At 40.7% G+C, this 14,925-nt stretch overlaps 1 protein-coding gene across 8 annotated transcripts in view; it reads right to left on the minus strand.

The window, feature by feature from the left end:
* Dmd (dystrophin) overlaps positions 1 to 14,925 on the minus strand; it is a 2,099,091-nt gene that overhangs the window by 144,641 nt on the left and 1,939,525 nt on the right. The window contains exon 1 of one of the 8 annotated variants that reach the window (XM_047536259.1): positions 616 to 781. The exons of 4 other annotated variants lie outside the window; for them this stretch is intronic. In XM_047536259.1, coding sequence (XP_047392215.1) covers positions 616 to 635 — 20 coding nt within the window. In that variant the 5' untranslated portion in view covers positions 636 to 781. Of the gene's footprint in view, positions 1 to 615; positions 782 to 14,925 lie in introns of those variants that run through there. 3 more of the 8 variants (XM_047536258.1, XM_047536261.1, XM_047536260.1) reach the window with 3 other exon arrangements.

The following is a 14,925-nucleotide window of genomic DNA, read 5'->3' on the forward strand; positions in this document are numbered from 1 at the left end:
ACCCGAAACCCTCGATCCTCTCTCTCTGTCAAGTCCTTGACTTCTAGGTTTTAATTGGCTTTTCTTTACTGATTTCTCCAAGTCTTGAGGCATGCAATGAGCACAGTAGAAAACATAGCGAGGGAAATGTCAGTTGGAATCCTCGGAAGAAATCAGGCAGAAAGTTGACCTTTTGGCACTTGCAGTGCAATGGAAGGTAGAGCGGCGCGCGCCCCTTCCTTCTGCGAGGTCCAGAGACGATTTAGGAACAGCCTGTCTGGCTCACGTCCACACCGGCAGCCCGGAAAGAGGCAAAAAAGCTCCCCGGCCCCAATCCCTGAGCGAAGAACATGCTGTCCGCTCTGGGCACGGCGAGGATCAGCTTTTTCTCTATAAGCCCGTCCCAAGACAGAGGAAGAGGCTTCCCCCGAGCTGGGCGCCAGGGGAAAAGCTCCGGGGGCGCACCTGCAGCGGCGCCACCAAGACCCGCGGGAGAGGTTCCTCGACGCCCGGACGCCCGGGGTCCAGTCACCGCGCCTGTCCAAGTTTTGGCTTCCCTGGCTTGCCCCCTGCTCGTGCCACAAGTGCAAGGATTGCGGCGGCGATCCGAGGGGATCGGGGCTGCGATCCACTTACCCTTTGAGCTGTTCCCTCATGGCTGCAAGGGCTCCGCGGTCGGGGGCGGGCGCAAGCAGAGGAGTGAGCTTTCCAGAGCCGCCGGGCTCCCCGAAAGTCGAGCGCCGCCGCCGCCCAGGCTCGCAGCCGAAAGCACTGCGGAGGAGCGGGTGCTGGCTGGCGGGCTGGCAGGCAGGCGGGCGGGCCGGGGAGGGGGCGCTGCGGGCAGACGGGGCGGGGCCGTGCTGGGCTCCGCCCCCACCTAGACCTGGGAACTCGGACTCCCCGAGACTAGGCAGTTGGGGCTTGCCAAACGGAAAGGAAAAAGAAAAAGAAACCAAGAAAGAACGAAAGGGAAAGAGAGGAAGGGGATGGGGTTTTAAGGTAGACCCAGGAACCTGGAAGCCACACACTGCTCGCTAGCACCCCTTAAAACCTCTAACAAGACTACTTGTTGCCTAAATAAATGACCTAGGTGCAAATGACCTCATCGCAGATAATTAGTGTGTGGGCTTGGAGTTTTCTTTTTAGAAAATGAAAGAAAAATCACATGCATAACCCCCCCCCACACACTTCCCCCTCAATTGAAGATTAAAGTGGTGGGGCAGTAAAGACATGAAATTCAGGTTAGGCTCAGGCTGGATCAAACGAGATTCTTAACAAGCATTTGCATTTGTTTTTGTGATATAGCAGTGGTTCTTAAAATGTAGTTTCTGGACCAGGAGTATCAGAATCTCCTGAAAACTTCTTAGAAATGAAAATTCCTGGGGCCCCAGCCCAGATCTACAGAATCAGAAACTCTTGAGCAAACTAAAGCTTGAGAAGCACTGATGTAGGCTGTCTCTCTCTCAGTATGACACCACTGCCAATGGTGCTTTCCGTATTCTTTCAGAAAAATCTAAAAGGAACTCTTTTCCAGTGGAACATTTTATTCCAAAAATTACAGGACCCGGATGGTTCAAATATGTCTCATCTTAGGGTCTGCAATATGATGATACTAGTTAACTACACAAGATTATTTTAAGCTTGGAAACAGTCCAAAAAGAAGAAAGCCTTCATTAGCACAAGAATTTTCCACAACCTCCACATAATATCTTAGAGTCCAAAGAGTATCTTATGATAAATTCCGTTAGTGTTTTCATTGTCCCTCTTCTTCCATTTAATTTGTTGGCCTGCTTTTCCTTTTTTAATTCTTTCAAGCATTTGCTTTTCACTCTCCTAGTTGATTCATTCCACTTCGGTCTACAGTTTAAACACATTCTCATTTCTTTTTAAATATCCTCCCCACTACCACCACCACCATTTTTTTCTCCTAGATTGTTTGAGCTGAAAGGACCTGGAGATATCAATTTCCCATTACCATACGCTACAGTATGCAAAGTGGCAAAAATAAACTAGTGAAGGAAAGCAGAAGGGGATGCCAGGTTTCTTAATTACCTTTGACAAACCAGGAAAAAAAAATGTAAACATTATCATTAAAGACACGTGCATGTAGGTATGATTGGTGTTGTTATTTTAAAGTCAATATGGCACTTCTGGTATATCACCTCATATACTGAGACCTATTAGTGTTGTCCTTTAGCAATTTTGAGCCTATGAGTTGTGGAGGCAGATGTTATTATGGTCTGAGGGGGGCACACTAGGATTCATTTTAGGTGAAGTTGTCATTTGGTCTAAAAGCAAATTCTAGGTCTGCCCTTATCTTTGAGGGAGAGCGATTAATGTCCTGTGATGAGGAAGTAAGTGACCTTTGTAGTTGATCAGTGACAGTAATCTCTATGTCAATGTGGGACAACACTTAAATATTGTTTATCTTCATTTCAGTGAAAAGACGGCCAACCTCTCAGTGTAGACATTTGTAATACTAGAAAACAATTCGCTTAGGATTTGCAAAACCTGTGTGGTAAGACATATTGTCATTCTCTTCCTGTTTTTATTGTTGCTTTGTTGGTGGCGACTTTACACTTTTAAATTACCTGCTCAAGAGTCAGGAGTTGGGGGTATAGCTGAGTGGAAGAGCATTTGCCTAGTTCAGGGTTCAGTCCCAACACAGAGGAAAAGATCCAGGAGTTTTGATATGCTTTTCTAAAATATAAATGCGGAAGTCTATTTTTTTCAGTGTCCAATTAGAAAACTACTAAGAACGATTTGTCAGGGAGAAAAAAAGAATGAAAAACAAGAAATCACTATTCAGTTTTTTTTTTAATTTGACAGATGGCAATCCTCAAAAATACATCTTTAAGTTCTTTTTTAGACTGTAGTTATAGGCACTTGAAGGCTTGTTCCCAAATCTTGATGTTATTTTAGAAAATAAATACTGAAAGTATTATTAGGAAATGACATGGATATCACGCTGACTGTTTTGTTGTCAATTTCAATCAGATTATGAATTTTGCTTATTAGGGAAAGATATTTAGAAAAGAGCAGAATTGATATATCTTCATTTCATATATAAATTATGTAGTGATGTTATATGATAATATATTCTTTATAGTAGCTGTTTATTATTATTATCACTGGTTGTGGTGCTAGAGATTGAACCCAGGGCCTCCTGTATGCTAATCATGTGCTCTAACATTAAGCTATAGCCCCAGGCCCCATTATGATTATTAATGGTTTTTTTTGGGGGGGTGGGGGAGTACCAGGGATTGAACTCAGTGGCACTAGACTACTGAGTAACATCCCCAGACCTATTTTGTATTTTTTTTAGAGACAGAGTCTCACTGAGTTGCCTAGAGCCTCATTTTTGATGAGGCTGACTTTGAACTCACAATCCTCCTGCCTCAGCCTCCCAAGCTGCTGGGATTACAGTCATGCACCACCACGCCTGGCTATTACTAGTTTTTCAAAATTTGTTTTTAGTTGTCGATGGACCTTTATTTTATTTATATGCAGTGCTGAGAATCGAAAACAGTGCATCACACATGCTAGGCAAGCACTCTACTACTGAGCCACAACACCAGCTTTAATTTTTTTTTTTTTTTTGGTACCAGAGACCTAACCCATGAGCGCTTAACCACTGAGCCACATCCCAGCCCTTTTTATTTCTTATTTTGAGACAGGGTCTCACTAAGTTGCTCAGGGCCTCTCTAAATTGCTTAGGCTGGTTTTGAACTTGCAATCCTTCTGCCTCAGCCTTCAGAGCTGCTGGGATTAGAGGCATGTGCCACTGTACCCAGTTTATTATTACTGTTTTGATGTGAACCACAGACACCGAAAGAGCCTGGACTTCTGCCACCAGAACAAACAAATTGAAATCCTGACGCTAGAATCTCCCATGAGCTACTGATTTCCAACATCATAACTAGAATATGGCGATGCAAGGATTGGAACTAAGGAGTCTGGTTCTGAGGATCATGCTCTTAGCTACTCTGCCATGAAGAGATACGGCTTCCTTTACTGTGGGAAAATCTGGTTTCTCTAGTGTGCTCATAAGCAATCTCACTGATGACTGAGGGCACAGGAGAATAAATTTGTTAGAAATAGGGGTAAAGAAGGAATGAGATGGAATGAGGTCAAAGAAGGTGACCCAGTAAATTTTCCTCTAACCAAAACTCCAGTCTGAATCACTTAAACTTTGTGGATACCTTAGAAAAATCACAACTTCTCTGACCTAAGGGACTGTGCTGGATTCCCTCATTCTTCCCTCCATCTCTATTCTCTGTCTTTCTCCACTCTGTGCCCCTAGGAGGTTGGACCTCTGTGGAGGGCATCAATCGGGCTCTCTTGCCCTTTGATTTCCTTTTGCTTTCAACCAATAGGAGGCAATGATGAAAGGCCTATAGAAGAAGATGAAAGGGCAGAAGGCGAGTGATGGCTGGGTATTTATTCCCCAGGTTCCCTCCTGCTGGCCTCTGGCCTGGTGTAGCTGCATTCTTTGACCCACAGCCTCAGGTTTTGTTGGGCCGACCTTCTGGCAGCAATAGCATTTTGTAGGTGCCCCAAACCATTCCTTCCCCATGCCCCTTTAGGCTAGGATTTACCATTCCTTGTTCTTGTCCCTACCCTGCCCAGACCTTTGAAAACAGCCTTTTCATTATATTCTCTTCCAGTGCCCTTTTGAATGTACCATCTGTTTCTCCCAGGACAATGAACCAAACGAGGGCACATCCAGCTAAAACCACATTCTGGGGCAATAGACTGGGTGCTGAGTTAAAATATTGATAGATGATGAAGTCAGCTTCGCTCCTTGGAGCTGAAAAGCAGACTAGACTCACTCTTTGGACAAATACTTAATAGAAGGTTTCCCTGTAGGCCCAGAAGGAGCTTCTGGCCTATTGGGGTAAAAGGAAATTAAAATTACAAATGGTGAAAACAGCAATTGTGTAGGTGAAGAGTCCTGTTCTTTCCAAGAGACTCAGTAGTCAGCTTGTTCTTGGGAGAGAATGTCAAGATAGGAGTTAGAAAAGAGGACAAAATAAGCGTTTAGTGTGAAAAACCAGAGTTTGACCAGTATCGGGACAACTAGGGGGGACTTAATTTTTAATTTTTGTAGTCATAGATGGACAGAACGCCTTTATTTTATTTGTTTATCTTTATGTGGTACTGAGGATCGAACCCAGTGCCTCACACGTGCTAAGGCAAGCACTCTGCCACTGAGCTACAGTTCCCCTAGCGGGGATCTTTTCAAAGAAGGCAATTAAGCATGAGTGTGGCTCTGCCAGATTTGTCTTTAGAAAGAGCATTAGGGTATTGGTGTGGGACCTGAATCAGAAGACTCTAGAATTGGGAGACCAGGTACAAGATGATTATACTATGATGAGAATGTTAAACTATGGCAGTGGCAAAAAGGGTGGAGAAATGATAAAAGAAGGTAGATTTTAGAGGAGTCTTGACTGACTAAATGTATGAATGGAAGGAAAGGAATCCTAGTTTGGCTGACCATTGGAATCATCTGGAGAATGTGAAAAAAATTCAGATCCCAGCCAAGCATGGTGCACACTTGTAACTCAGCAACTTAGCAAGACCCTGTTTTGAAATAAAAATAAAAAGGCTGGGAATGTGGCTCAGTGGTACAGTACTTTTGGGTTCAATCCCTAGTACCACAAAAATAAAATATAAAAAATAAATAAAAATTCAGATGGTTGATTCAGAGATTCCAATTTAATTAATTTTAGACACTGGGATTTGTGTATGTGTGGTAGTGGGAATTAAACCCAGGACCCCGTGCATGCTAGGCAAGTGCTCAATCACGGAGCTATACCCTCAGTCTCCCCCACCCCTGCCCCAACCCATTTTTAAATTTTATTTTGAGACAGGATCTCCCTAAATTGCCCAGGCTGGCCTCAAATCTGTGATCATTCTGCCTCAGACTCCCAAATCCTTGGGATTACAGGTGATTGCCACTGCACCCAGCAGGCACTGGGATATTTAATGCTCTTCAGGTGATTCTAATATGCAGCCAAGGTTGAGGACCACGGTGCTGAGGGTGACTCCCAAGATTGATGAGTAGCATTTACCATGCTGGGAATTTTAGAAAGACAGGGCAGAAGGTCATGGGAGAAAAGATTTTAGTTTTGAACAGATAAGTTAAAGATGATGTAAAAGTGAAGGTATCCAGAAGGCAGTTGGACATTATAGTCTGCAGCATAGAGGGAAGACATCTGGATTGGAGCTATGGTTTGGGAATGTCAGTGTTGTAGGGGTCTTGGGTTTGGATGAGCCCATCTTGTGGAGGGTATGAGGGCCAAGGTAAAAAGCAAGGCTGCTCCTACTTTCCATGAACACATCTTTCTCCTTTTTAGGTTGCTTGTGGTTTCAGTGTTAGCTCAATGCTACTAGTGTATCAGACAATGAGCAGAATAAGAAATGAAAAAGACAATGAATGGTTTGCTCTGAGCACTTATGGGATGGCCCTGAGAGACTTCACCAACTCCTAGGGTTTGGTTTCCCTCTAGCTCCAAAAGTCCCTATTTGAATTCCTTTTTGTTCCCTAACCAATCTCAAGTACAATCAGACTCATTTTATAAAAATCCACTCAGAGTATAGGTATTGCTCAAAGAAGTAAAATACATATTTTAGAGTAAAATGTCAACATTTGGGTGTTCTTTAAACACAGAGGAACTCCATTTTCTCTTTGCATAATGCAAGCACTAGCCATGAACAGGGAATCAGACATCTAACAAATGCTTACAATAATGGTGAACCATTGCCAGTTAGGGCAAATAGCATGGCATACTAATTAAAATATGTATAACAATCTCTCTAGATCAGTCCGAAACCAACATCTTTTGGATATGATATAAACCCTAGCCAGTTCACATTCGCCCGCAAACGAGGCCTCTACATTCAGACACAGAGCATTTTACATCCACACAAAAGCCTATTTTTCCAGGCCCTGCCTCTGCAGGGAGGCAGGGTAAGCCAGGCTGAGGAAAGTTCTCTGAGCCAGCTGCCATCTAAGCCAGAGATTTCACCAGACAGGTTCCAGATAAAGTCGAACTCTGCTTCAATCTCATGCAGTTTTCTTTTAATAAGATTTCTCAAAGCTTCACAGAGCCACCTATATCAAGCTGAACATCTAAAAAGATGTGAAGTTTAGCATCTTCACTAAAATAAAGCCACACTTCATTAACCTCACAGGCCTAGAGTTGCTTCGTGGGAAAGAATTCAGCGAGCCTATTAGCCTGACAGCCACGGCACTACCCTGTGTATATGAACCACACCACCTCCTGCTAAAAAACGAAGAACTGGTTTAAGGTGGTTCAAGTGTATCTGGCTGCAGTATTCCTGGTCCACCTTAACACAGCTCAGAGCTGTAACTATTTGTCTGCCTTTCCCAAAGCGATTGTGCCAAATAACAGGAATTTCAAAACTAGGCAGAAATTCTGACACTCTGCATAATCTCTCTTCCTCTTCAGCTACAAATAAGGCTTTGTATTCGATTAGACTCACAGCAGGTGAAAACCCCAATTAGTGAATTTATTCTGGGGCCTCTTTCTACCTTCCTCCCACACACCACACTTTAGGAAAAAAAAAAATAGGGGAAGTCACAGTCTTTTCTCAAATCACAAGTACATTAACCCTTTGATCCACTCAATGGGAAAGAATTTTCGTTGGAAAATGGGAGGTTGTCAAAAACTTCCTCTTTCTGGACTTCAGATAGGAGTTATGGAAAATTCTATTTTACCAGCCTTTATTGTTTTCTTCAAATCCATAAATGCCCTCAGATTTTCTGATCAATCCAGAAATTACAGTTTTTCTTTCTAATTGAAAACTCACAATGCCAATATTATCTAACAAATGATTAATGGACAGTCCACTATGAGGGAGAATTACTTATAAGTTATATTCTTATTTTGGTGTACTTGAGGTGAGAAAAAATATTAAATTTTAGTTTAAACTAAACAGCGTGTTTTGGCCTTAGGAAATGCACAAAGTCTATATTTCATACTTTGTAAACATTTATTTGTCAAAGGAAATTCATCATTGGGCAAGGATAGAGGTTTGGTTTGAACATTCAAAAAAATTGAGACAGTTTTAGTTCTTAGAGTGATTTACTTATACTTTGTCAATTGCTTCTTAGGAAATAATTCACAACCCAGTTTTATTTATGAGCATATGATTAAAAAAGAACAGCTTTGTCTTTTTTAATTGTTTTAGTCCTGTCACTTTTCTTGAAACAAGTCATAGGACTTATTATCCACAAGAAAATACTGAACATATATCAAATAGTAATGCAGTTTTTAGAAGTAGTCATCTGTTACTGTCAGAGGTTCATTTCATTTTGAGTCTTTTTAATTAAAATGCAAAGTTCTACGTACATGCCTGCCTAAATTATCCCTCTCTGAAATACTTGAATTTCATAAAAAATGTTAAATGCTAATCTAACCATTATTAATACGTATGACTTGGTTCTCAAGATTTGGAAAAAAGTAAACAAAGGAATTACCAGTCAATTAAGGGAACAAGGAAGTCATCCTAAATTGAAACAGATAAGGAAAATTGTAATATTCAAATGCTACAGATGAAGACACCAGTTTTTTTCTTCCTTTGAGATGAATATCTACAAGACTCATGTTCTTTCAAAAGCAGCTTTCTTAATCTTCAGCAGCATAACTATATACGACAGCAGAGGTATTAAGGTAGAAGGACAGTGTCCAGACCAATTTTGCCCCTTAGAAACTAGTCACTTAACCCTTTAAAGGTGAATCACTTACCCCCTTGGGAACTTTTGTTGACAGATCTGTAAAATACAGATGATACTGCACAGGGCCATAAAGACTCTGAATAGGATTTGAAGGTTGGGGAATACTGTGTTAATGCAAAGTAGCCTGTCAGTCAAGTCTGATTCCTTAGGAAAAAAACCAACATGGTTGGGAATTCTGTTAAGAATATGGCACAAAGGCCGGACACAGTGATGTGTGCCTGTAATCCCAGGGACTTGGGAGGCTGAGGCAGGAGGATCACAAATTCAAATCCAGCCTCAGTAACTTATGGAGGCCCTAAGCAACTTAGCGAGACCCTGTTCTAATGAAATATTTAAAAAGGCCTGGGGATGTGGCTCAGTGGTTAAACACCCCTGGGTTCAATCCCTGGTACAAAAGAAGAAAAAAAGAAGAAGAATATGGCACTAAGAAAATTCAGCACCATCACAGCCTAAGATAGGCATAAACTACACACCATTTGCTAATATTCTTTGTTTTGTTTTTTGTTTTTGGTGGTGCTAGGAATTGAACCCAGGGCCTTGCACATGCTAGGCAAGCACTCTACCAACTGAGCTATATCCCCAACCCCCTGCTAATATTCTTAAACGTGAATATTATTCACATGTGTTAAAACGTGTACCCATATTTTCAGAGAGCAGAACACTGTGAGAGAGTTGGTGAATACTGATTTGGTAGGGGACAGTTCAACAGAAAGATCCCCTAGATGAAGAAGGCCTCCTGGTGGCAGGCCTTGAACAGTCAGCATGTGGTAGGAATTTCACACAAAGACAGGCATCCATGAAAGGGGAAATGGAGGTAAAAACCAATTTCACCAATTAATGATACACTAAGGACTGAATCTTGTACTCCCACTCTGGCTTATTTTTGTCAAGGCATTTTTTTGAAGATGAAAAGGAAATGTGGATGCAATAACATTGGATTTATCCACAATTTCCAAGAAATGTTTTCATTAAAAACTAAGTTTCCCTATTAAATGTTCTCCTTTGTTAATTTCTTTAAATGGTATATTTATGGAACAATTGCATATGTCTTTGCAATTCCACATCGTTCAAACTCTTCTTATTTTTCTTTATAGTTAGTAAAAACTGGAGGGTGTTGGGAGATTGATGTGGAAATACATAAACATTTCAACATTGTTATCAGGTTCCTCTACTAGGTGGATCCAAGGGCCTTGCCTTAAGGTGTTTACAATCCATTGTGGGGAGATAGCCTCATACGTGACCAAACACAATACCAGACAGATTATAAGTACAAACAATGAGGGGAAAAAATGAAGCAAAAAGGGAAAGGTGATTAGTTTTATAGTTTTCTTTTTTTCTGCTTCTTGAGGGGCCAGTGATTTGAACCCGGTCCTTGCGCATGCTAGGCGAGCGCTCTCCAAAAGGAGCTATTTCTTCAGCTCCTAGTTTTGTTGTTGTTGTTTGTTTCTTTGGATACCAGGAATTGAACCCAGGGGCACTTAACCACTGAGCCACATCCTCAGCCCTTTTTTGTATTTTATTTAGAGACAGGGTCTCACTAGTTGCTGAGGCTGACTTTGAACTCAAAATCCTGATGCCTCAGTCTCCAGAGCTACTGGGATTACAGGTGTGCGCCACCATGCCCAGCAAGGTGGTCGGTTTGAAACCTTGGAATTAGTGAACATGCATTTCAATTAGGAACTAAGTGAGCTGTAGGCAGGAAGATTGCAAGTTTGAGGCCAGCCTCAGCAATTTAGCCAGACACTATCTCAAAATAAAAAGGGCTGGGGATATGGCTCAGTGCTAGGGTGCCCCTAGGTAAAATCCCCAGTACTGGGGGCTTGGGGGTTGGGGGAAAAGAGAGAAAAGACAAAAAGAATTAACTAGGCTTAGATTTACTAGGCTTAGATCACCAGAATTCGTGTGTATTTTTGTTAGCATATGAAGAGCTGAAGCAAGTTTCTTAAATTGACTCTGTGAGCTAATCTCTCATATTAATAATTTACAAGACAGACTTTCTATGTTTAAGTACTGCTGAGTTATGACATCAGTTTATGCTTTTTAGGAACTCAAAAAACTATCAGGCAATATTGAAGGCTATATCTTAGAAGAGCTAATTGGCAGGAAATAGTACCATTTGATATCATTAACACCTAAGTGTGGGAATCTAAGTCCTCATGGCTTGACCTACTCCCACGCTGGCCAACAAAGAATTGGAAGCCTCTTCTCATATAATGGGCAGAGGAGAAGAAATTGGTACTGCCTGTACTTTGGTAGTACTAGGAATTGAACCCAGGGGCACTTTACCACTGAGCTACATTCCCAATCCTTTTTAGTTTTTATTTCATATTTTGAGACAGGGTCTGGCTAAGTTGCTAAGGCTGACCTTGAATTTGTCATCCTCTTGCCTCAGACTTTTGAGTCACTGGGATTATAGGCATGTGTATCACTGAGCCTGGTACCAGTATGGTTTTTCAGGAAACAGAATAGAATAGAAAATATGAGAGTATATTATATAGTAGAAGTAAGCACCGTTTTGTGAAACTTTTCTTTCAATCATACAAACAAATTTAAAAATATATAGATGTAGACACATGCATATGGTATTTGTGTGTGTGTTGGTACTAAGATGATATACAAAATATATATATTTTTTTCTTTTGGAGGATACTGGGGATTGAACCCAGGATTGCTTTACCACTAAGCTAGGTCCCTAGCCCTTTTTATTTTATATTTTGAGACAGGATCTTGCAGAGTTGCTGAGGGTCTCACTAAGTGGTTGAGGCTGGCCTTGAATGAAAGATTCTCCTGCCTCAGCCTCTCTAGCCTCTGGGAATACAGGCATGTGCCATCATGCCTGGCACAAAATGTAATTTTTAGAGTTGATTAGTCAGGAAAATATGAAAGCTCCTGAGTCTACTGCATAAAGAAATGGATGCACTATGTGCCTACCAGACAATTATTACTCATAATAAAATCTCACCAGACTAGGGTTTGGAAATAAGTTGAGGGTAAGTCCATTTGCAGTCCCATTCCCTGGAACATTATAAAAAGCCTAGTACTAAAAGGTGGGGAAGCAGGTAAGGGAGGGGTTCAAGTCTGAAGTTACAGCCAGGTGAGGTACTGCTGCTGGGGATGAGAATATGCGCTTAGTTAGGCTTGTCTACTCAGCCAGCTGTTTGTTTGGGTGACTGGGAGTATACTAGGAATCAGCCTTTTCTTTTTTCTTCCAAATGGCATGGTAATACTGTCACATTGCAGAAGAAAAAACTATTGCTGCTAAAAGTATTGTCAAGGGGAGTAACAAGTAGCTCACACTACTATACACAACTGCATGTTGCCTGTCTGAGCAATGCACTTCAAAACAGAAACTGAGAAATAATCCTTCTGCTCTCACCCTGCGGTGAGACGGAATTTGCAGTCCTCGCAAGCGTGCCCAGGTCTAAGCCAACAAATTGGCAAGCATGTACCTGACAGAATGGTGACATTTTAGGGCTGGATGGTCCCCATTCTACTTACTACCTATAAATTCATTCTATTAAGTGCTTGGAAATTTATATGAATAAGTGTTCGTGAAGACTGAAGATGATTATGCCTGGAAAAAATGTATTCTCGTATAATCGTAGGACCATTTTAGATAGTTATGTCCATGGGGGATATTAAGCACATTAAGAGTAAAAATAACAGCTTTAGGAATAAAAGTCTTCTCAAAAGAGTGTCCAGCTATGAGAACAACCAAAAAGGAAGTCATAATCTTTTTTTCTTCAATATTTAATCACACAAACATTCATCAGGCTCCCTGTAGTAATAAGCAGTTAATTAATTACATTTTGAATCAGTATTTCTTACATTTTAAAATCATCAGACTATGGATACCCTATTTCTACCACTGACCTTGAAGTTACAAACCAACTGGTTAGCCCAGCATGATTACTCATGAAGAAAGAATTTTAACAGCACACCCTATTATACCTCAATTCGGATTCTTTTCTCCAGTGCCATGTGGTATATTATGAAATGGCCACAACTTCTAGCCCCCTCATGATAGCCAGCTCCTTTATGGAAGTGTTATCTCCTTCCATCAAGCAGTAGTCTTTTCTACCCCCTATATCTGGGATGACCTTATGACATGACTTGATTTAGTCGATGGTCAATACCAAACATGACACCAGCAGAAACCTAAGTTCCCATATGAAGAGGCCTGTATTAGCATATTGGATGATGTACCACACAGACCTAGTTATATCTGTGCCTAGATGATAACTTGCCAACCATCAGACATGCCAGTCAGGCCACAAAAGCTCATCCAGTCGCAAGCTGACCACAGATGCATGAGCAAGCATAATCAAAAGCAAAGAGTAGTACAACTGGTCCAGGTCACAGAAATGGCCCAGTCCACCCATCAGATACTGTGCTAAGTAAGTGGCTATAATGTTCAGGGTCTACAAACTTGCATATGGGTAAATTCTGATCCATGGAGTGTTTTTATACAAACTGCCAGTTAAGTTTGATTTTTATATTTTTATTTTCTTAATTTTATGTACATATTTATGTTTTGCAGTACTAGGGATTGAACACAGGGCATTTTACCACTTAGCTGCATTCCCAGTATAAAAGTATTTTTGTGATAGGGTCTCATTAAATTGCCCAGGCTGGCCTTGAACTTATGATCCTCCTGTCTTAGACTCCCAGGTCACTGTGATTACAGGTATGGGTGATCACTCCTGACTTGATTTTTAAACTTTTAAAAATCTGTTTAAAAAAATCTAAAAAAGCATATACAGCAGAGACCATATGAAGCCACCAAAGCCTAAAACATTTACTCAGCAAAAGCAAGGTGCCAAACAACTCAGTGAGACCCTGTCTCTAAGTAAAATACAAAATAGGGCTGGGGATGTGGCTCAGTGGTTGAGCGCCTCTGAGTTCAATCCCCGATATGCCCACCCAACACAAAATTAAGACATAAAGAAAATGTTTGTTGAACCCAATATTAGGCAAGTAATTTGTGAGGTGGTTTTTTATACAGCAAAATGTAGCTAATACATATCTATTCCCAAGAAAGAATGTGAGAAACTAGGACTTTCTTATAGAACTCAGTTGAAGTCTAATTAGTTGATACTTGGTATTCATCCTCTAGCTGCTTGTTAACTTAGATAACACTTGAATAGAATGAACAAATTCACATATAACCTGGAAAATTATTTTTGTAGTGTGGTTCTCAAAAGCAAGATTATTTTTGCAGTACTGGAGAATGAACCCAGGGGGCACTCTACCACTGAGCTAAATCCCCAGCCCTTTGCATTATTTAGTTTGAGACAGGGTCTCTCTGAATTGCCCAGGCTGGCCTCAAACTTGCCATTCCCCTGCCTCAGCCTCCAGAGTCACTGGAATTATAAGTGTGTGCCACCATGCTCTACAAAGTAAGATTTTTTTAAAGGTTAGATAGAAGAACAAGAATACAATTTTTAGCAGCTTTATTAATAATATTCCCAAATTGGAAACACCCAAATTTCCACCAACAGATGAATGCATACACAAAATGTAGTATGTCCATGCAACAGAAAGTACCCTACAATTAAAAAGAAATGAAATATTGTTCCTTAAACTACTGATATTAAAAAAAATTTGGCTGAGAGTAAGAACCCATATACAAAAATATTGTATAATTCCATTCATAGAAAATTCTAAAAAGTAAAAAATAATATATAAGGACAGAAAACAGATCAACATTGCCTGGGATCTGGGATAAAGGGTATAATGGCCTGCAAAGGGGCACAAAAGGTTTTTGGGGGGCTGAGAATGTACTATATTTTTGATTATAGCAATGTTTTCCCAAGTATACATGTGTCAAAAATTAGTGAATTGTACATATGAATGGATGCAGTTTATTGTATGTAAATTATTCTTTAATAAATTTGACATTAAAAAATTTCTGAAGTGTTTGCCCCAAAATCAAACTTAACATTAAAACAATCTATAGAATTTGGACAGAAAATGAGGTGCATTACAGGATGTTTACACAAATTTGTTTATATAAATATTGGACAGATCCAGGTCATGCTGTCAGTTCCCTTCTGATTAATATCAAAACATAAAATTCAGAAATGACCTTAAAGGTTAATGAATTACTTCCTCTCATCTAAAACAGAAATTGCCTGTAGGGGTGAGGCTGTCATTTTAGCCTTGAAGATCTACTGTACAGG

This window comes from Sciurus carolinensis, chromosome X (assembly GCF_902686445.1).
Source record: "Sciurus carolinensis chromosome X, mSciCar1.2, whole genome shotgun sequence".
Taxonomy (NCBI): domain Eukaryota; kingdom Metazoa; phylum Chordata; class Mammalia; order Rodentia; family Sciuridae; genus Sciurus; species Sciurus carolinensis.